Genomic DNA, 24059 nt, shown 5'->3' with positions numbered 1-24059 from the left:
CAACCAGCAACCAGCCACTGGCGGATACAATGTAGAAACCATATTGCAACAGCAGATACACAGCCTTTACAATGTGCATGCAAGGAATGGAGTTCTCCTTTAAGGTAGGTTCCCTCTCCCCTGTCCAGAAGTACATAGGATCCTACCAGCCCATGGTGCTTAGCCTCAGTTTTTTGTAGTCATTGTAAACACTAAAGAGACCCCCCCCCCCCCCCGACCTATTAACAATCATCATGTAAACGCACACAGAAAACAAAGACTTAAGACCTTCTTTGGCATCTTCAGCAGACCCACAACGTTCCGAGTGTTCTTTCTTTTGTAACCCAACAGACTTAGCTGCTTTTGAACTAACCCAAGTCGGCTGCGATGGCATAAAACGTTACAGTGTATTTTCTTATCACAGTATTAAAGAGAATGGGTCAATCGTTTTCTTAAGGGCTTTGTCGGGAAATCCATTGCTGAAAAGGGTCAGAGGGGTTACAAGGCACAAGACTTGGGTTGGGGCCATTTGCAGTCAGGCACATATTGTATGCAGCATTGTAGAGGAGCTGATCCTGGAAAAAGACGAAAAAGGAAAAAGCTAGTCAGGAGATCATTTAACGCTATAGTTGTGTGAGGTAACAGTGAGGCTAAGTGTGTTCAGTCCGAGAAACACGTTCCATGTCCGGACCAAACCATAATCCTCTGACCTGAACTCTCAGCACCATAATAATTTAAGATGCTGTGAGCTTCTGCCTGAGCTTACTTTACCCATAGCATTATGCGATGTTGTGGAAAAAATTATTGTTTGCCGTATGGTCGCCATCTATCCTATGGAGATGTGCAGATTTGTTTGCATCGCGCAGAAACTTTTGCACGATGGTCTGGTCGTCCCGACCTGTAGCTGATTTGTGCCCGGCCTGGTATTACTGCAGGATACCAGTGTCATGGCATCTGCTAAGGCGGGAGGGATGGGGACTGATGAACAAAGGTTTCTTCATCCACGAGGATAGGCGCGGCAACGAAAAGGGCGCAAATAAGTGTGCAAACTGTTCGCGCGATCATTCACATCTTCGCCAGCCAATCACTTCATACCATAACCTGTCTCCCCATTGGTCATGATTGTAAGACCGCCTTCCAGCCAATCACCTGTCTCCCCATTGGTCATGATTGTAAGACCGCCTTCCAGCCAATCACCTGTCTCCCCATTGGTCATGATTCTAAGACCGCCTTCCATCTTCTGGTATAAATAATCCTCGCCTAGCTGTTGGAAGCAGGTACATTATTGGTTCCTACTTGAGAACGTGTGTGATGTTATTTTGGAGGAATTGCGCACACATCGATGCACACTACACCAGGGATTTCCCGATTGTACGTCTGGCGGTCGTTTTCGGTCGTGAGAACGAGACAAAGGAGCAAACGGCGATATCAGCGAGTACAGTACAGTAAACCCACGATCTGGCACAAACTTACAGTATAAGTATTTCGTTGCTGTGAGTTTAGGTCAGAGGAGCTGCGTTCGGTCCAGGAAATGCAGCCGTTACATGCGGCGTGTGTTTCCAGCAAAGAACACGTTCATGTGAGACTGGCCAAAAACTAACGTGGTAAATTTATCTTGTGCAGACTCCATAAACCATGGGGAAAAGTTTACATGGACTTCTTCAATACCTTAGACCAGGGATGTTGTTTAATAGCAACATCCCTCATTGTCTAGGGCAGGGTTCTTCAACTCTAGCCCTCAGGGCCCACCTACCGTTAATCATGATTTGAGAATACCCCACAAAATACCTGAGGTAAATCCTGGTGCACTGGCACTAATTATATCACCTGCTCAATACTAAGGAAATCCTGAAAACGTGGCTGGCGGGCCCTGAGGACCGGAGTTGAAGAACCCTGCCCTAGGCAATGAGGGATGTTGCTATTAAATACCCCAGAGCATCAGGAGTGTTTTTTATCTGTTCCACTACCCTAGGCCAACAGTGAAGTTGGAATTAAGCCCTTTATTAATGTAGGCCACTAGGTATATATTGGGACTTTCCCCTTTAACTACCCTAGACCACCAGGAATGTTAGGCTAGGGTTTCATGGAGACTTGTGGCCACGCAGTATAAAATCATGTTCCGCTGCTAAAACCACAGCTAGTGCCAGCATAGGTGGTGGCGCTAAAATAAAGCAGGTTTAAATTTCTACCAACTGTCACATCATAATAGCTTTCGACCTCGTTGGCCGTCATGTAGCAGCCTAAAAATGCGATCTAATGCCGTGTGGCTACAAGTTGCTGTGTAGCCCTAGCCATAACCCTTTCAAAAACCCTGAACCACTAATGAACTTAGTATTAACCCCTTTATTACCCTAGAGCCCCAAAGAATTTGGTATTACCCCGTTTATTGTACTATCACTAGGGATGTTATCATTAACCTCATCACTACTCTAAACCATCAGAGATGGTGACATCTACTCCTTCACTGTCCTAACACAATGGCGATCTTGGCCCCTCTCAAGATATATTTTGGAATTAATCTGAACACAATTGTGAATATGTTCCAGTGAAGAAAAACTCAAAATGATGGGTTCTTACTAACTGGTGGATTATGCAGAAGGTTTACTAAACTATGAGGAGTGGGTAAAATTCTTGATAGATTTACTAATCATGTTTGATATTGGACCAGGCAATCTGCAGGAGTTCCAAACATATTAGACTGGTTCAGACTGTGTGGTACATTTGGTGAATCTTTCTAGACATGTTAGGCATTTTTAACTTTACACTGCTTATTGGTCGACTTAATTTGTGCCAAAATATTAGTGTGATTTTGGAGCAAATTTTAAGTCACCCACCTCCCTGCTAAGCCAACCCCCCTTTTCCTCTAGGTCTTACAAACTTTGTCTAGTAAGGTGAAAAATCTCAGCAGCTTTATTCTTCCAGTGAATTCCATGAACATACCTTCTGAAGTTCCCATTTTTCCTCAGGTAGAACAGTCGTCCCTCTGCCTTTGTAATTACATCTCTTAAGGAGAACCTGCCCTTTACCAGCTCTGAGACACAGCTCCTTGTGGTTTCGAATTTCATGACTTAGTGTATATTCGAAGTACTAAAAGAGCAAAAGTAGAGAAAAAGAAATATGGATATTAAGCTGGTTTCCCGTAAAAGCAACAGAAATATGAAATGTGTTGTCCAAAATTAGAAAAAAAGGGTCTGCGCCTCCCCCACTCCTAGAACAGTGCCGCTCTCTTCAATACACAGTCTCTTGTACTGCAGCTAAGCTCCACTCTCCACATTAAAGGTGTTGACCACTCTATTAGCACTTATTAAAACTATAAAGAAAGTAGGGAGATATTACACTTACTAATATATCTTATTAAGTAGATCTGCCTGGTTTTCCTGCTATTGGCAGCCACGCCCCCTCCTGTCCTGCTCTCACCATGCCCTGTCCTGCTCTCACCACGCCCCCTCCTGTCCTGCTCTCACCATGCCCCCTCCTGTCCTGCTCTCACCACGCCCCCTTCTGCCCTGCTCTCACCACGCCCCCTCCTGTCCTGCTCTCACCACGCCCCCTCCTGTCCTGCTCTCACCACGCCCCCTCCTGTCCTGCTATCACCACGCCCCCTCCTGCCCTGCTCTCACCACGCCCCCTCCTGCCCTGCTCTCACCACGCCCCCTCCTGCCCTGCTCTCACCATGCCCGCTCCTGTCCTGCTCTCACCACGCCCCCTCCTGCCCTGCTCTCACCACGCCCCCTCCTGCCCTGCTCTCACCACGCCCCCTCCTGCCCTGCTCTCACCACGCCCCCTCCTGTCCTGCTCTCACCACGCCCCCTCCTGTCCTGCTCTCACCACGCCCCCTCCTGCCCTGCTCTCACCACGCCCGCTCCTGTCCTGCTCTCACCACGCCCCCTCCTGTCCTGCTCTCACCACGCCCCCTCCTGTCCTGCTCTCACCACGCCCCCTCCTGTCCTGCTCTCACCACGCCCCCTCCTGTCCTGCTCTCACCACGCCCCCTCCTGTCCTGCTCTCACCACGCCCCCTCCTGTCCTGCTCTCACCACGCCCCCTCCTGTCCTGCTCTCACCACGCCCCCTCCTGTCCTGCTCTCACCACGCCCCCTGTCTCGTCCTTCCCTGCATGTGCCATGGAGGAGCTACTTAGTCCATGCCTGAAGGAGTATGCTGCTTGTATCAGAGGTGCTTTCCTTCCATGACTGCCACTCCTGGCTGTGCAAGGCTGGCAGGGGCTTAGCTAAAAGTTAAAATAAAGAAACTTTTGAAGGAGGAAGGGAGACTGAGGGGAAGCTGTGATGGCTGATCTGACTGCAGGCTCTGCCCCCTCTGTTTCCCCTGTACTGAGAGGATCCTGCCAACATGTGACCTAGGGTCCCTACTAGCCCTCAGGAAATCCCTGGACTCGGAGCAGGGTAAGACTACCTGTTCCTCCTAGACACGGACGAACAGGAGTCTCACTGGCCAAGGAGCAAGGAGAGGGGAAACATATACAGCATATGGATTCGGCAGGTGAGCTAAACCAGTACCACACCTACCTGCCACAGACACGCTGACTGGAACCCGTGCACAAGTACTGATGTCTACACAAACATTAAGGACACAGCACTCACACAGGCATCCAGGACACCCATAGCTGCAAACAACATAGAGAGCATAAAAACATCTTCTTAACATCATAACATATTTTATGACCACAAGGGTGGCCCTCACTGGATAGATGGCATATAAGACCAGGAGGATGACTCCAGCATAGAGCATGGCTGGAGTACCCCCCAGCTACAGGCATCCAGCAGGAGCTAAATAGCCCAAGCAGCCACACCCACACACACATACTAGGAAAGGAGTTAACCCTTCCAACACCAGACAAGGTAAGTGTCACTTAAAGGGGAAATGCACACACAACTAAATCCCGTGCACACCAAACATAGAAAGTGAACACATACAAACACACGTTGCAGATGCAAGCGCATGCCTTGACAGCAAGCCGCCTAGCAACCAGCTCAGACTGCTACACTGCCAACAACATCATGTTGCCAGCGGCAACCACACGTGAGACAACATACTAACTGCCCTCACCTGCGGTAGACAACAAGCAGACCGCTGACAACTGCATGCGACACAGAGTCACAACCAAACACATAGTCATGACAATAAGTGTCTGATTGGCAAAGGGACCATTGCTGGGGCGGCACAGCGCCTGTGACCCCCGTTTGAAAAGGCGGCACAGATGCATGCACGTCCGAAGCTCCATTTAACCCTATGGGGCTGCTAGAATTAGATGAATACAAGTGCTTAGCAATCTCTAGGAGCCCCATAGAGCAGAATGTAGCATGCGTGACTGCTGCTCCATTAAAGTGGGGGAATATAGGCCCCAGTGGTCGTACCTCGGCCAATTGACAGGACATGAGTTGCCTTAATGGGACAACCCCTTTAATAATTGCTCCCCCCCCCCCCATGTCTCTGGTGCACTCTTATCACTCCTTCTAGCCAAACGGAACAATATTTTTTGTGCCATTTTGGCTAATAAGAGAGCAGACCCGTTCCCATACTACGCTGTCCTTACATAGGGTAGCATAGACCAGTGATGGCTAACCTCCAGCACTACAGCTGTGGTGAAACTACGACTCCCAGCATGCTCCTATCATTTCTACAGAGTTCACAGCGGAGAACAGCCAAGCAAGTGTACATCTTGGGAGTTGTAGTTGTACCACAGCTGGAGTGCCGGAGGTTAGCCATCACAGGCATAGCCTGATGACAGAGGGACTTTAATATTTAATGGCTGAACATGCACACCTGCTAAAAGTGCCCGACCAGTGAGGGAAACATTACCCCAATGAGTTATGCACGTCAGTAAATGCACTAGAGATACATATTTTGCTCTAACTAAACAGTACTCAAGTGTAGAATAGCATAGCTGAATTTGTCATGTTACCCTGGGCTGCACTGTAATAAACAGTGAGGCGCAGCTCGGCTAATACTACATTAGTCAGTTTACTTGGATTCCTATAAAAATAATAATTATGATATCTCGACTATCTTGCTGTATGTATGGGGAATTTTACTCTGCTTCATCTGTACTGAGGGGAAGACTGATTCTTAGAGTCCTTCTAACCAGCAGATTGCTTCAAGGTTTAAGAATGTGAAGACAACCAATACCTTATAATTTTAATTCCAAGACCCATGCTGAGCAGGCCAAGGCTCCTCCAGAAAGCCTGGAGTGCTGCACCTTGGCAGTAATGTGAAGAGAACAGAGACTACCCCGTAGTTATAGAAGTTACCGGCAGTGCAGCCGAACCCTTACCCGACAGATGATCGCTTTATAAAACGCTCTATGCTCTCTTACACAGACCGAGCTGGGGCCCGGATACAAGTTGTGTGTTTTAGGGCTCATGCACATAACGTGTGCTGCCCGGGCCTGTGCTGCAGACCGCAATGCAAGGGCACCGACCGTGTGCCCACCGTCTGCGAACGCACACCTATTCACTTGAATAGGATCCGTGATCCGCATCCAATGGTCTGCACCGCAAAAAAGTTGTGCATGCAAGTGAGCGGGTCCGCATCTGTAATACAGTGCCCGTATTTTGTGGACCCGCTGTTTGCAGGCCGCAACGGCCGTGCGCATGAGCCCTTAGAGGGAACATGCTGCCATAAAAATGCAGTGCAGCCTGCCGGCGGCATGTTGTGGTGCAGGAGGAGCTGAGCAGATTGATATATAGTTTAATAGGAAAAGATTTTGTATTACTTGTCATTAAAATCTCTGCTCTTTTTAGATTTAGGAGTCATGTGGGCGGTCCTACTCAGAGATTGACGCTTAGTTATGCAGGGTTAGCTGTCGATCACTGCCTGGCACCGCCCATAGGACGCCTAAGCATGAAAAGAGCAGAGGTTTCTATGAATAAATTACAGTTATACTGAATCTTTGCCCATAAAACTATACAATCTGCTCAGCTCCTCCTGCTCTATAACATCACAATTGGTTCACCTCGCACGCAGACTGAGCTGCATTTTCACGATGACCCATACCCTTTGAAAACGGAAGGTTGCTTCATTGAAGCACAATAAAGAATAGGATGATGCTTTACATCAGGGGTGCACAACCTGCGGCCCAAGGGCCACATGCGGCCCATGATATAATTCTGTTTGGCCCCCAATCATCTGGTGACAGACCTGTATGTCTATGTCTTTCATATGCATTTTCATGTAATTTCCCATTAGATGGGAATCCTGGAGATGAAATGTATGTACAATATGCCATAAATACAGTATTTCTGTCACGGATGTAGTAGGGGGGAACACCAAAAGACAACAAGACGGAAGGGAAAAGACACTAGGCCTTTCCTAGGGAAGGAAAAGGGTCACCATCTATAAAACCCTGCTCCTGGCCCTAACTCCTATTCGTATGGGCACCTCTCGATGATAGAGATGCCCATACACAGGAACCTAGAAAACCCTGGTGGCCCTCGGATGCCCTAGACTTAATGACAGGGAAAAGACAACCCGCTCCTTCCCTGGTGAAGGACCCAGCGTCTCACTGAGGCCTAGTAAACAATAGGGGGGGGGGGGAATACAAAACACAACAAGCGGAACACTTAACTTCTAAGGATGATGGATGATCAGGACTTCAACTAGAACCACACTCCAGCTCTTCCAACACCAAATGAAGCTATCCAGAGCAAGGAGTGATGGGTGAAGTCAATCTGAATAGGGGGAGGTAAAGGTCACATGATCCACACCTGAACAGGAGGTGTGGACATACAAGCAACACAGACAAAGTGAAACCAAAAGAGGCTGTCAGATCACTAATGAGCAGATAATCTTTCAGACCTTCTCAAACCTGTCACCGGTGTGACAATTTCAGTTGGTAATACCCCTTTAACTTTTATTTTCAGCTCCTGGAATTCCTTCAGTCTGACAATGTGGCCCTCAACATAAAAGGTTGTGCAGCCCTGCTTTACATATAATAAGGAATGTTATCTGAATGATTGTATTATATTGGATTACCTGATTATAATGGTATTCTGCCTGACACTGTAACAAATCAAACTGTAATGTACTTTCTTTAACAGATTGAAATGAAAAACTCAATAAAAACTATTGAAACAGAAAAACTGTATACTGGATGTTTCCCCATAACCACACGGATAGTACATACAATTGATCCAATCTACATGGTAACACATGCGGAATGCGCCACCAGCTGCCTCTCCGGACAAGTCAGTTGTAGAAACTACTTGCATTCCTCATGTAATAACAATGCTGGAGCATCTATTCTTATGACTTTATGTTGTGTCATTCTATTCTTCTACTATTTCTACTAGAAGTTTATGAATGAATTGCCTGCAGCTTGCAGTAAAGATACAGATGGGTGTTACCAGTTGGGGGGGTGTTCCTGCACAGTCTGACAACAGCAGCCTACTGCAGTAAGAAGAGGGGGAGTGCCATGTGAGCCCTTCTCTCTCCTCGTTCTAGTCATCGGCGGGGTTCTCCACGCTCTGTCTCCCTCCGTTCAAAACATTTTCTCAAAGTATGGTGCTACTTACTTTAAGATCTGGACATACCAATAATTTTCATTATACGGATGATCTTCATATTAACTAGAAGCAAATTTACACGATGACATAGTAAAAAGAATGAAGGAAAACTGCTATTTTACCTGGTTACCCCCCAGCCCATGGCAGGTGTCCAGGATAGGAGGTTTGTCTTCATGAGAGTCATCTGCTCCAGCATCCAAACACCACTGCTTGCCGACACTTTGTATCTGCAGAAAGAAGGCAATTCCGGACTTTTAGACCATGTACCATCATTAAATGCCTGACTGCATCCCTCTCCACAACACCAGATAAAGATTATACTTCCACCTTACCTACAATAATGTGGACATTGGCAATTAGAACTTTCTTTATAAAAAAGTCGCCACAGAGCCCCCGCAGCTCAGTGGCCACCAGAATTTAAGATACATTGGAGCAAATTCAACAAAACAAATTGCAAAAGTGTACATACTCTTTAAGTTTCACAATGTAGAGTTCAGCTTTAAAGTGCATAATTGTCCCTATGAAACTGGCTGACATGTTACATGTGCACTGGGCAGCTGAAGGCATCTGTGTTGGTCCCATGTACATATGTGCCTGCATTGCTGAGAAAAATGATGTTTAATATATGCAAATGCACCTCTAGGAGCAACAGGGGCCTTGAAATATACAACTGGTTCAGTATACAGTTCTAATCACTACTGTAAGATCCTCACCTGCTTTGCACTCCAGGGGAACCAAGAGGGGTCCTCGTGGAGTTGCGGGACAGGTTATGCGTGTCTCTGATGCACCAGCGCTGACCCCTTTGCGAGCCAGTGCGGAGATGCGTTCGGGTGGACATCGGAGGGGAGGACCGTCGGAGTGATGTTGGATACCTGCTCGCCAGGTGCATGCGGATGAGTTGGTGGCAGCCTTTCACCGGGATAATCCGGGGAAAGCTTGCTTGGAGTCTTCAGAGCCGCCTCCTCGAGGTGGGGGTAATGTAAGATCCTCACCTGCTTTGCACTCCAGGGGAACCAAGAGGGGTCCTCGTGGAGTTGCGGGACAGGTTATGCGTGTCTCTGATGCACCAGCGCTGACCCCTTTGCGAGCCAGTGCGGAGATGCGTTCGCGTGGACATCGGAGGGGAGGACCGTCGGAGTCCCGGGGACAGAGTGGCCAGGCGAGTGACAAGACGCCGCGGCCAGGGTTGCCTCCGGTGTCTCCTGCGACTTCCGTTTCCGCATCTGGGTCCACGCGCTCGCATACTCGCGCTGAGTCAATCATGCGTCCGTGCGTACGCACGAGGGCAGGTTCGCAAAGGGATACACGGTCGCGAGTACGCGCTTCTTATGCACTTTGTCGACCAGTGGCGCATATTATACTGACTCACAAGAGCAAAGTGGATTAGGGAGCCAGCCATGGGTGAATCAACTTGTGATTGCCTTAGGCCTTGTACTCAGGTGCAGGGCAATTTGTTCACCTATGGTAGTGGACACTTGGCACCCTGGGATTGGTCAGCAGGCATTTAAAAGGAGGTCTCTCAGGGTGATCAGTGCCCACTGTTATTTTCCCTCAACCAGGTATAGGTCACAACTCCTAGTGACTGAAGACTGCTAGGAACTTTGTCCTTTACAGCGGACCCAAGATCTGGAGTGACTCGACTGCCAAGTGCACAGCATCATTCAGCACTGGTTGGGACTATTCCTGGAATCTCCTTGCCTGGTTTTTTGTTATTATTCCTTGTTACCAGCAAGTGTCCTGGACGTTTATGTTTCTGGTGAATAAACACCTTTTTGCTTTCATCACTGGTCTGTTTGTTGGTGCCTTGCATTACAACTACATTAACAACAGGAACATTTTATAACTTTCTAAATATCCTATATTAAATTTTGCATAGACATTGTCACTGATACCAAAATCATTCGGACCTTCCCAAATTGGAAAATATGGATAAACAGAAATGTCCAAAACCTTTTGAAGGCACGTGACATTGCTCTCCGAAAGGGAGACCCAGAGGAGTACAAAACAGCCAGGTCCAATCTGAAGAGGGGCATTAAGGAGGTGAAGCACTGCTACAAAACAAAAATACAACATCATTTTACAAGCTCTGATTCCCGACGCATGTGGCAGGGTATCAAGTCCATTACGAATTATAAGAGCAACACCTGTTCTATCAACACTGGAAATTCTTTCTCTCCTGATGACCGAAATCATTTTTTTGCACGATTTGACAAAGGCAATGAGTTGCCTATCATCAAATTTGCCCAGAAAGCGGCTCCATCATGTTCCCTGATGCTGAGAGCACTGGATACTGGATTTTCTTACAAAAAGACCACAAATCGTACGCATGGGCAAGCACTTTTCTTTATCCTTAACACTTCATCCTTAACACTAAACAAGGCTGTGTGTTGAGCCCTCTCCTTTACTCCCTCTTCACAAATGACTGTAAACCTATTCACAATACCAATACCATTATAAAATTTGCAGATGACACGACCGTGATAGGCCTAATCTTCAATAATGATGAAACAGCCTATAGGAAAGAGGTTTAGAACCTAGAGATATGGAGTAAGAACAACAACCTCATACTCAATACCAAAAAACAAAGGAGCTAATTCTGGATATTAGGAAGAAGAAACAAAATGGACACCATCCCATTAGCATTAATGGTGGAAACGTGGAGATAGTTCAAAGTTTCAGATTCTTGGGAGTTCATATTAGTCAGGACCTGTCATGGATAAAAAAACACAACAGAAATTACCAAAAAAGCCCTTCAGAGGCTTTGTTTTCTGAGGAGTCTGAAGAAAGCACAACTCCCAAAACAGAATAGAATCTGTTATCACATACTGCATCACAGTGTGGTACTCCGGCTGCTCTTCTGAGGACAAGAAGACCCTCAAGCGCATCATCAGAATGGCTGGAAGAATTACTGGTACTCAGTTACCATCACTGGATGACATCTTCACTGCTCGCTGCAGTAACAGGGCAAAAATTATCTGCAGGGATCCAACTCACCCCGGCCACAGCCTTTTCACTCCCCTACTCTCTGGTAGGCATCTTAGAGCCCTACATGCCCGCACCACTAGGCTGAAGAACAGCTTTTACCCCAAAGCAATCAGTCTCCTAAATGCTCGGAGATTATTATCCCTTCCTACCACAGACTGAAAGTGACTGCGCATTCATGAACCCATGATGACCTATTTTCTGCAGTGTTGTCTGAATCAGTGTATATATACTCACAAGCACTTACTATATATATGTATATATGTGAATAATAATGCCTTCTAGTGCAATGTTTTGTTTATTTCTAGTGTAATGCTTTAGTTTAAATGTCAGTTCTTGTTCCTCTGTCCATGGCATCTAGGATTGCTCCAAACAACATTTCATTGTATTGTACATTGTATTACATTGTATTGTACAGTGACAATAAAGGCATCTTATCTTAAATACCTATTTTGGCCTCTCTGCTTCCATAAAACTCAGATCTTAGTGGAGTGAATGTCTGTTCAGCTTTTGTCTTTAACATATAAACATGTGAACTGTATTAACTTTATTGGCAGGTCTATCTGTATAAACATATAAGCTGTATTAGCAACCTAGGACAGGACTTAGCTGGCCAGCTACACTCCCACCACAATTACCTATAATTCTATGTTCTTAGTGGTAGGACTTGAACATGAATTTGAGGAATTTTCCATCATGTTCTCAACTTCCAAGTGTCTTTTATCACTCTCAAGTAGAACAACTGGCTTCTGTATAGGACGTTCCAATTCCTTTTTTTGTCAAGCTTTGAGTCTCCTATTTGTAATAACACTCTTTTTACTAGTCTGTCTTTATCCTTTTAAACTTCTAGAACTTTGGCCAATTTCCATTGACTTCTAGGTAAATCTTCTTCTTTCACTAACACTATGTCACCAATTTGGACATTTCTTTTGGGTGTTTAGCCATTTACTTCTTAGCATCAGATTGGCTAAGTACTATTTCCTCCATCTATTCCAAAACTGTTCTGATAGATATTGAACTCTTCGCCATCTCCTTTTGGCATATAAATCCTCTTTGGTGAAATTGCCAGGTGGTGGCTGTATGTAATCAGACTTAAGGTGAAATAGATGGTTGGGAGTTAAAGGGTCCAAACTTGTTGGGTCATTGATGTTATTAACTGTAAGTGGACGACTGTTAACAATAGACATTACTTCATAGAATAGGGTCCTAAGTGAAGCATCATCCATTCTTCCGGCGTTCTTTTTCAACACTGAACTTAACATATTTCTTACAGTTCTGATTTGTCTTTCCCAAACTCCTCCTGTATGGATTGCATGTGGAGCATTCATATGAAAATCACACTGTTTCTCTAACAAATATTCAGTTACCTTTTCCATAAATCGATCTCTTTTAGAGCTTTCTTCAATTCATTCTTTGCTGCGATAAAATTAGATCCTTGGTCAGATCTAAGCTCTCTGACAGTACCTCTAATAGCTATGAAACATCTTAAGGCGTTGATAAATGCATCAGTTGACATACAGTCCTGATCAAAAGTTTAAGACCACTTGAAAAATGGCAAAAAATCATATTTAGCATGGCTGGATCTTAACAAGGTTCCAAGTAGATCTTCAACATGCAACAAGAAGAAATGGGAGTGAGACAAAACATTTTTTGAGCATTCAATTTAATGAAAAACAATGAAACAGGATGTTTTTCAGCTGATCAAAAGTTTAGGACCACACCTCCCAAAAAAACTAACCCCCCCCCCCCCCCATAAAAACAAAAATCCAATTTCCAGTAATGAGTAGCTCCGCCGTTATTGTTTATCACTTCAAAAATTTGTTTCGGCATGCTTTTCCATGAGGTGAGTGGGAACATTTCTCCAAGTGGTGAAGTTGGCCGCACGAAGGCCATTTACTGTCTGGAACTGTTGTCCATTTTTGTAAACTTCCCTTGCCATCCATCCCCAAAGGTTCTCAATAACATTTAGATCATGGGAACACGCAGGATGGGCCAAAAGAGTGATGGTATTCTCCTGGAAGAAGTCCCTTGTCCTGCGGGCATTGTGTACTGTAGCGTTGTCCTGTTGAAAAACTCAGTTGTTACCACACAGACGAGGGCCCTCAGTCATGAGGAATGCTCTCTGCAACATCTGGACATAGCCGTTTGACGCCCCTGCACTTCCTTAAGCTCCATTGTTCCACTGAAGGAAAAAGCACCCCAGACCATTATGGCACTCCTTCCACTGTGGCACATAGAAAACATCTCAGGTGGGATCTGCTTGTCATGCCAGTAACGTTGGATACCATCAGGACCATCAGAATAAAACTTTCTTCCACCTTTGAATGTCCCATGTTTGGTGCTCTCTTGCAAAGTCCAAACGAGCAGTTCTGTGGCGTTCAAGGAGATGAGGTCTTTAAAGACGTTTTTTGCTTTTGAAGCCCTTCAGTCTCAGATGCCGTCTGATGGTTATGGGGCTGCAGTCAGCACCAGTAAGGGCCTTAATTTGAGTCAAGGATTGTCCAGTGTCTTGACGGACAGCCAATTGGATCCTCCGGCTCAGTGCTGATGAAAATTTTTTGAGTCTTCCACTTGACTTTTTTGTTCCATAACCCTCAGGATCATTTAAGAAATTCCAAATGACTGTCTTACTGCGTCCCACCTCAGCAGCGATGGCGCGCTGAGAGAGACCCTGCTTATGAAGTTCAACAACTCGACCACATTCAAAAAGGGAGAGTTTTTTGCCTTTGCCATCACAACGTGTGACTACCTGACAGAAAATGACAATGAATCCACATCTTTGCACAAATTTGGCCTTTTAAAGGCATGTGGTCCTAAAATTTTGATCAGCTGAAAAACAGCCTGTTTCAGTTTAGTCGTTATTTTCAATTAATTGAATGCTCAAAAAATGTTTTGTCTCACTCTGATTTCTTCTTGTTGCATGTTGAAGCTCTACTTGGAACCTTGTTAAGATCCAGCCATGCTAAATATGATTTTTTGCCATTTTTCAAGTGGTCTTAAACTTTTGATCAGGACTGTATCTTCTAACATTTCCAGGTGAATCGCTCTGGAGCTAAGACATGTAATATTAGTCCATATCTCTTGTGCTCCTTGCGGTTTTGTTTGGTGATGAATGGGCCCAAACAATTCATTCCGCTATAAAGAAATGGTGGTGATGGGTTTACACTATCTGCCAGTAAATCTGCCATTCTCTGTTCTTCGGTAGGTCTATGTGCCTTTCTGCAGACTACACATTTACTTATATACTTTGCTATAACTTTGCTTCCTTTCACAATCCAGTAACTACCTTCTGGACTATTATATCTGGGTATCCAAACTTCTCTCAAGTTTTGCAAGTCTCCTATCCAACTCTCCCACCTTGGCCTCAAATTTTCAGGTAAGGGTTCATCCCATCCTAACTTCTGTAAAAACTGATGTTACAGCAGCATCTCCAACGATCTCCTTTATCGTAGTATTTCAAAGCATATGTGCAGACAGATAATGCAACGTTTCGGCTGTCCTCAACCTTTGTCAAGCATACAATGTACAACCATTGATTCTACATATAAATAGTAAAAAACTTATACCACCCCCAACAATCCACTCCAATCAGCAGTGTGTGGGCAGATACCCATCCCCCAAACACAGACATCCCATTGGGCAGAAATCACAATGCTTGTTTTGCATAGTAGATGATTGCACCTTAGTTCTTACCTCCAAGGAGTAATCATGTCACGATACACGCTACTATTTATATGTGGAATCAATGGTTGTACATTGTATGCTTGACAAAAGCTGAGGACAGCCGAAACGTTGCATTATCTGTCTGCACATATGTGTCACGGACAATGTACAGGAAACAAGACAAAGCAACATGCATATATGACTGAGTGAAACCAAAGCTAAGGAACCAAAAGGGAGACCCCTGCACAAGACCTGAGACTATCCCTGGCTGCTCAGCCTATGCAAAGATCCGAAAGGTGGAGGTTTGCATATCCACGTACCTCGACTATATACTCCTTAACACCCTACAATAGTGAGGGGACACGACCACCGGCTCCCTACTCCAGACACGGAGGGAGTCAGGGTCACCTGGGATCCAGCAAACAGAAAATAACAGATAAATGTTCAGCACTTAACTTTGTAGCAGACAGGAAAACAAGATCAGCATGCACACACACTCCAAGAGGAAGTATAAGCCGCCCAGCAATGCACCATGGGTAGGGATTTAAAGGGAAGCAATCAGTCTAACTCCATGACAGCTGAGAGAGGCTAACAAGATGAGGAACTGAACAGTACAACAAAGAGAACTCAAGGAGGAGGTTCTGAAAGGCCTCTGTCAGAACTTCTCAGCTGTCTGGTTGTGACAGTACCCCTCCCTCTACGAGTGGACTCCGGACACTCAGAGCCCACCTTCTCAGGATGGGACCTATGGAAAGCCCTGATGAGACGAGAGGCCTTAATGTCCGTCACTGGGACCCACATCCTCTCCTCAGGACCATAACCCTCCCAATGAACAAGGTACTGAAGAGAACCGCGAACAAGACGAGAATCCACAATCCTAGAGACCTGAAATTCAAGATTCCCATCAACCATAATCGGAGGAGGAGGCAAGGGCGAGGGTACAATGGGCTGAACATAAGGTTTCAATAAGGACTTATGAAAAATATTATGGATCTTCCAAGTCTGAGGAAGATCAAGACGGTAGGCAACAGGATTGATGACAGACAGGATTTTGTAAGGCCCAATAAACCTAGGACCCAACTTCCAGGAGGGAACCTTCAATTTGATATTCTTGGTAGACAACCACACCAGATCACCAACATTCAGGTCCGGACCAAGCACACGTCTCTTATCTGCCACACGCTTATATCTCTCACTCATGCTCTTTAGATTATCCTGAATCTTTTGCCAAATAGATGACAAAGACGAGGAGAACCTGTCCTCATCAGGTAAACCAGAAGACCCCTCTCCCGAGAAAGTCCCAAACTGCGGATGAAACCCATATGCACCAAAAAATGGTGACTTATCAGAGGACTCCTAACGACGGTTATTTAAAGCAAACTCAGCAAGGGACAAAAAAGAACACCAATCCTCTTGATTCTCCGCCACAAAACAGCGCAGATATGTCTCCAGATTCTAATTGACGCGCTCTGTCTGGCCATTCGACTGCGGGTGGAAAGCAGAAGAGAATGACAACCGAACCCCCAAGCGAGAACAGAAAGCCTTCCAGAATCTGGAAACAAACTGCATGCCCCTATCAGAGACTATGTCTGAAGGAATACCGTGCAATTTGACAATGTGATCAATAAATGCCTGCGCCAGCGTCTTAGCATTGGGCAAACCAGGAAAAGGGATGAAATGCACCATTTTGCTAAAACGGTCCACCACCACCAGAATCACAGTCTTCCCCGAGGAACGAGGCAGGTCCGTGATAAAGTCCATGGACAGATGTGTCCAAGGACAGGAAGGAATGGGTAAGGGAAGGAGAGGACCTGATGGCCGTGAATGAGGGACTTTAGCACGAGCGCAAGTCTCGCAGGCTGCCACAAAACCCTCAACCGACTTACGAAGCGCAGGCCACCAGAATCTCCGAGCGATGAGATCCAGTGTGGCTCTTGCCCCCGGGTGCCCAGCAAGGACCGTATCGTGGTGTTCCTTAAAAATCTTGTGTCTTAAAGCGAGAGGCACAAACAACCTCCCAGGAGGACAAAGATCAGGAGCCTCTGACTGGGCTGCCTGCACCTCTGCCTCCAATTCAGAAAAAAGAGCAGAGACCACCACACCTTCAGCCAAAATGGGACCCGGGTCTTCAAAATTCCCGCCTCCCGGAAAACAACGTGACAGGGCATCTGCCTTCACATTCTTAACTCCAGGGCGGAACGTGACAACAAAATTAAACCTAGAAAAGAACAAAGACCATCTGGCCTGTCTCGGGTTCAGACGCTTGGCTGACTCCAAGTAGGCCAGATTTTTATGGTCAGTAAATACGGTAATAGGGTGTCTGGCTCCCTCTAGCCAATGGCGCCATTCCTCAAAAGCCAACTTGATGGCCAACAATTCCCTATTTCCCACATCGTAATTTCTCTCTGCGGAGGAGAGTTTTTTCGAGAAAAAGGCACACGGTCGCCATTTGGCAGGAGAGGAACCCTGACACAAGACCGCCCCCACACCCACCTCAGGAGCATCAACCTCAACTATGAAGGGTAAAGAAATATCAGGTTGCACCAAGATGGGAGCGGAAGCAAAACTCTCCTTGATATTAGAAAAAGCCTTACGCGCCTCTACTGACCAAGAAGAAAAATCTACCCCCTTTCTGGTCATATCAGTGAGTGGTTTAACAATAGAGGAATAATTCAAAATAAACTTCCTGTAATAATTGGCAAAGCCCAAAAAACGCATCAGCGCCTTCTGATTCGCAGGAAGCTCCCACTCAAGCACAGCGCGGACCTTCTCGGGGTCCATGCGAAAACCAGAAGCGGAGAGAAGAAACCCCAGAAATTGAATTTCTGGAACCGCAAACACACATTTTTCCAGTTTCGCATATAATTTATTCTCCCGCAGGATGAGCAAGACCTGACGTAAATGTTCCTTATGAGTTTTGAAATCAGGAGAAAAAAATCAAAATGTCATCCAAATACACTAATACAAATTTTCCCATCAAATGATAAAAAATGCTGTTCACGAAATGCTGAAAAACGGCTGGGGCATTCATCAAACCAACAGGCATAACCAAATTCTCAAAATGGCCCTCAGGAGTATTGAAGGCCGTCTTCCATTCGTCTCCTTCTCTGACCCTGACCAGGTTGTATGCCCCTCTTAGATCTAATTTGGAAAAGACTTTAGCCCCAACAACCTGGTTAAACAGGTCCGGGATTAGAGGAAGCGGATAAGGGTCACGAATAGTGATACTGTTCAGCTCCCTGAAATCCAGACAAGGTCTTAAAGAACCATCTTTTTTCTTAACAAAGAAAAAAAACAGCGGCAACAGGTGACTTCGAGGGTCGTATGTGTCCTTTTCTCAGACTCTCCGAGATATAAGCACGCATAGCGATCCTCTCAGGTTGGGAAAGATTGTATAAATGAGATTTAGGCAGTTTGGCGCCTGGGATGAGATTAATAGGGCAATCGTACTCCCTGTGCGGGGGCAAATCCTGAACTCCACTCTCAGAGAAGACATCCGAAAATTCAGAGAGAAAAGATGGTACAGTCTTAGTAGCAACCTCAGAAACAGATGTCGTGAGGCAATTCTCTCTGCAAAAGTCACTCCAACCATTTATTTGCCTCGCTTGCTCGGGTTATATTTAGTGAGCCAGGGTAGCCCCAACACTAGAGGGGTAGGTAATCCGCTAAGGACGAAACATGACACATCCTCAACATGAGCATCACTCACAATTAAACGGATATTGTGAACTATGCCCTTTAATGATTTCTGAGAAAGTGGAGCGGAATCGATAGCAAAAACAGGAATATCCTTTCCCAAAGTGCGCACCTGGAAACCATGATTTATTGCAAATTGATTATCAATGAGATTGACCGCTGCTCCACTATCCACAAAAATCTCTCAAAAAATGTTCTTGCTCTCTAGCGCCACCCTAGCCGGCAGGACAAAACAGGAACTACAAGCAAACGGAAAACCTTCAATTTCCGCCTCAACCCTGCCAATAGTAATAGACGGAACATTTTTAAAAGATTTTTTACTGTTTCTTTATTACTCCCAGAAAACTGCCTGAATCTCCTAGAGGGACAAATATTTGCCAAATGATTTATACCTCCACAACAAAAACAAACCCTCCCATGCGAGCTGAATCTTCTATTGTCAGAAGCAATCAACCCCAGCTGCATGGGCTCCTGCTCAGAAGGGGCTGACAGCGACTGAGACCCCTGCGCACAGAATGGGACCGCTGCACTGTCCTGGGACTGAGTATGACAGGAAGGGGACATCTCTCCTCTCTCTCTAAGACGCCTGTCAATACGAACGGCCTGAGACATAGCAGAGTCCAAAGAAATAGGCCTCTCATGAAAGGCAAATGCATCTTTCAATCCCTCTGAAAGACCATGGCAAAATTGACTTCGGAGTACAGCATCATTCCAACCAGTATCAACTGCCCATCTCCGAAATTCTGAGCAGTACATTTCTGCGGATTGTTTACCCTGGCATAATAGACTAGTCTAGACTCAGCCAGAGCAATACGATCCGGATCATCATATATCTGACCCAGGGCTAAAAAGAATTCAACCACTGAACGGAGAGGCCGTGCCCCCTCCGGCAGCGAAAAGGCCCAGGACTGAGCGTCACCTCTGAGCAGCGATATAATGATCCCCACCCTCCGTTCCTCATCACCAGAGGAATGGGGAAGAAGGCGAAAATGGAGTTTGCAAGCCTCTCTAAAACGCACAAAATTCTCACTACCCCCAGAGAACGTATCCGGGAGCGAGATCTTAGGCTCAGAACAAACTCCATGAACGCAAGCTGAACTGGTCACTTGAAGCTGAGAAAAAGTCTTACGGAGATACGCTACCTCCAATGAAAGACCCTGGAAGCGTTCAGCCAAAAGTGAAACCGGATCCATGCTTGAGACGGTATTGGCAGCTTATAATGTCACGGACGGTGTACAGGAAACAAGACAAAGCAACATGCATATATGACTGAGTGGATCCAAAGCTAAGGAACCAAAAGGGAGACCCCTGCACAAGACCTGAGACTATCCCTGGCTGCTCAGCCTATGCAAAGATCCGAAAGGTGGAGGTTTGCATATCCACGTACCTCGACTATATACCCCTGAACACCCTACAATAGTGAGGGGACACGACCACCGGCTCCCTACTCCAGACACAGAGGGAGTCAGGGTCACCTGGGATCCAGCAAACAGAAAATAACAGATAAATGTTCAGCACTTAACTTTGTAGCAGACAGGAAAACAAGATCAGCATGCACACACACTCCAAGAGGAAGTATAAGCCGCCCAGCAATGCACCATGGGGAGGGATTTAAAGGGAAGCAATCAGTCTAACTCCATGACAGTTGAGAGAGGCTAACGAGATGAGGAACTGAACAGTACAACAAAGAGAACTCAAGGAGGAGGTTCTGAAAGGCCTCTGTCAGAGCTTCTCAGCTGTCTGGTTGTGACAATATGTTTTGAAATACTACGATAAAGGAGATCGTTGGAGATGCTGCTGTAACATAATTTTTTACAATTGTTCTGTGTCCACGTGGGATCCTTGGTATTGGATACAGCTGCTGCATTCCACATACAAGCTCTGGGATACCGTTGTGTGCTGCTTCTACTCACCTTGATTTCCCATCCTAACTTTTGTCTGCATACATCTTACAGTATTTCTCTTGCTTTGAGGATCACTGGGGCCAAGAATTCTAAGGGATCAAATATAGAAGCCACTGCAGAAAGAATGGTACCTCTAGTTGCATCTTTCTCTTCAATAGATACTTCAAAGAAGAATTTGTCATTTCATCGCAATCCAAGTACGTTCTGAACTGGAAGATGATCATAATTGAGATCTTCATTTTTCATTGTCGATGCACGTTCAGAGTTATTGATGGATTCCAGTACCTCTCTGTTGTTTGAGATGAATTTGTGAAGGTGCAGGTTTCCTCTTGCGCATAACTCTTGGCTTTCTTTCACTAGTTTGATTGCAGATTCTGTGAACTCTAGACTTATAAGACCATCATCTACATAAGTTTTTCTTCAAAAAATTTGCTGCTGATAGACAATCCTTTTCATTCTGATTGGCCAAATACTTCATACCATAATTGGTGCAACCTGGAGACGATGCTGCTCCAAACAAGTGTACTTTCATTCTGTCTTCTGCTCCCTCTGAATCTGTATCTCCGTCCTCCGACCATAGAAACCTCAGGGAGTCTCTATCTTCATTCTTTACATGAAACTGGTGGAACATCTTTTCAACGTCACACATTACCTCTACGGGATACTTTCTGAATCTACAGAGTACTCCAGGCAGAGCGTTTGTAAGATCTGGTCTTTTTAGTAGATGATCATTCAATGCAACACCATTGTACTTTGCTGAGCAATCAAATACTACTCTAATCTTATCTGGTTTCTTTGAGTGGTAGACACCTTGATGTGGGATGTACCACACTTCTCCTTCTTTAGGCTGATTATTAACTTTCTCTGCATATTCTTCCTCGAGGATGCCTTCCATGAATTTCAAATAATCATTCTTGAGTTTGGGATCTCTTCCCATCCTTTTCATCAAACATTTCAATCTTGCTAGGGCAAGATTTCTGTTATTTGGCAGACGAGGTCGTTCTCTAAAAGATAAGGGCATTTCAAGATGACCTTGTCGATTCTGCTGAATACTTTCTTCTAGAGTGTTTACGAACTTTGTCTTCTTGGGATACACTCTTTTCTTTAGAACTTATATCTGCAAAGTCGGATTCAATGATCTTAATTACTTTTGCTGGACTTACAGGTAGTAACTCTTGGAAAGATATTCGATGACACAATCCAGTCACCTGTCTTGAGTTTGCAATCTGCTGTTTTCCTCCAACAACACCCCATCCTTGATCAGTTTGAACAGCATAGGGGTCACCCTTTTCTCCTGTGATTACCTTTCGTGGTACCAAGGCTTCGGGACAATCATAACCTATCAGAAGTCCAACACCAAACTCCTTCAGCGGGGACATTTCATGAGATATCACAGATTCATTGACTGTTTCACAGGTAGGTATGCGATCTCGATCTAGAGGGATATCGTCTTTTGTATAAGCTGAAGGTAGATCTAATGTGAAGTTTGAATGAAGTCCTCTAACTCTCAGTCCTCAGACCCTTTGACTGTTCACTATTGTGTCTCTTCCCGTCATTGTGGCGAGTTTGAGCTTCACTGGTTTTATAGCCACTTGTAATTTCTTGCAGATTTCTTGATCAATGAAGGTGGCATCACTCTGGGCATCCAGTAGCGCATAGGCGTATACCTTCTTGTTCCTCTTTTTAGGATTTGAAATGCACACTGGCACAACCATTGATGTGCCATTGCTTTCTCCTTCCCTTACTCTGCAAGAGAAAACTGATACTTTCTTTTCTACCTCAGTATCTTTAGGTATTGAGGGTGTATCTTTGTTTGGACGTTCCTCATGTAGTGATGTAGGATGGTGTCCTTTACAAACGCTGCATGTGGCCTTTTTCTTACACTCCTTAGTAACATGGCCTTTCCTTAGACAACCGAAACACAGTTGGTTCTCAAGTACAAACCTTTTCTTTTCATCTGGGGACTTCTGCTTCATTGTTAGCATCTGTGTATGGAGGGGTTCTCTCCACAGAACATACACTTGAAGGTAGTCTGAAGATTTGTCGGTTCTGTCTCTCTACTGATCCCAGTAGTAACTTTGAACTTGCTTTCATAGATCTCTAGACCTTTAGCTGCTGCATTGGTTGCAAAACTAGTTGCTCTTGTGCGTCCTCTCTCTCTTGCAGGCCTTTTTTCTAACAATTTTAAGACGTAAGTGATGTTACTGGATTACATGCTATCCATGCTTCCTCATTGACAAACTCAGAGAACTCTTTAAAACTTGGGAAGTTCTTTCCTAGATCTGTTTAGTCACATAGCGATTCCATTTAGAAGCCACTTCTTCAGGTAGCTTAGTTAGCATCCTGTGGTTTTCTAGATAGTCGTTCAGTACTTCCAGTCCTTGAACATGTGGGATGGCATTGCTGCTTGCAGGAAGTCACCATGCTTTTGGAGTCTGAAGTGTTCTTTAGGACCTATTTTCTATTTTAGGCCAGTTAATCAGTTTCGCTCTAAAGGCTCTTTGTACTAAGAAAGGATGACCATATCTTGCATTTAATTTTTCCCAAGCTTGCTTGTAGGTTTCTTCATCTTTTCTATAGAAGTTACCTTCAAGAGCTTCCTTGGCTTCTCCACCAACATATCTCTGAAGGTAGAATAACTTGTCAACTGGACTAAAGCAATGAAATGATCATTTCAAAGCTTTCCTTCCACTCTATGAACTTCAATACATCTTCTGAAAATACAGTGGGTTCCGGAACGGGAAGTCTAGCGAGGACTGTTCTCCATCGTTCTGTTGGGACAATAGTCAACATTCTTTTGACCGTTGCAGTGACATCTAGGAATAGAATAATCCAGTTCTATTTTCTCACTTAGTTCTGAATTAGGGGAGTCTTTCCGTTAGAGTTCACACACCTTTTTCCTAACACTGGACTAGGTCTCTCTTTGTCTTTCTGAGCAGGGTTGGAAGGATAATGACTTATTTCCTCATTAGGTGCTGGAGATTTCCTTCCATTATCCTGTGTGTATGGAGGAAAGTAGGAGTCTGCTTCTTCACTTAGTACAGATTTGAACCTATGACTTCTCTGCTCTATATCCTCTTCATGTACTCTCAGTCTGGCTTCTATGATCTTAACTTCTTTTTGCCTTTACAGACTTTTCAATTCAGCTTCCATATGATGGTGCTGTGCCTCCATTTCAGCTTCCATTTGATGGCGCTAGGCTTCCATTTGATGGCGCTGTGCCTCGATGGCAGCTTCCACCTCAAGTTCTGCTCTCTTGACAGCAAGTTGTTTAGCTAATTCCTTTCTTTTGGCTGAAGTACTTGAGGACTC

At 45.2% G+C, this 24059-nt stretch overlaps 1 protein-coding gene across 1 annotated transcript in view; it reads right to left on the bottom strand.

The window, feature by feature from the left end:
• Positions 1 to 217: 217 nt before the first annotated feature.
• The window catches only part of LOC122945137 (polypeptide N-acetylgalactosaminyltransferase 3-like), a 68859-nt gene continuing 45017 nt past the window's right edge, over positions 218 to 24059 (bottom strand). The window contains exons 8-10 of the mRNA XM_044304038.1: positions 8625 to 8729; positions 2920 to 3066; positions 218 to 554 (exon numbers count right to left, since the gene is read on the bottom strand). Coding sequence (XP_044159973.1) covers positions 432 to 554; positions 2920 to 3066; positions 8625 to 8729 — 375 coding nt within the window. The 3' untranslated portion in view covers positions 218 to 431. The remainder of the gene's footprint in view (positions 555 to 2919; positions 3067 to 8624; positions 8730 to 24059) is intronic.

Source organism: Bufo gargarizans, chromosome 8, assembly GCF_014858855.1.
Source record: "Bufo gargarizans isolate SCDJY-AF-19 chromosome 8, ASM1485885v1, whole genome shotgun sequence".
In the NCBI taxonomy this organism is placed as follows: Eukaryota; Metazoa; Chordata; class Amphibia; order Anura; family Bufonidae; genus Bufo; species Bufo gargarizans.
Note: the sequence above shows the minus strand (reverse complement) of the source record. Positions and strands in the feature narration are given on the sequence as shown.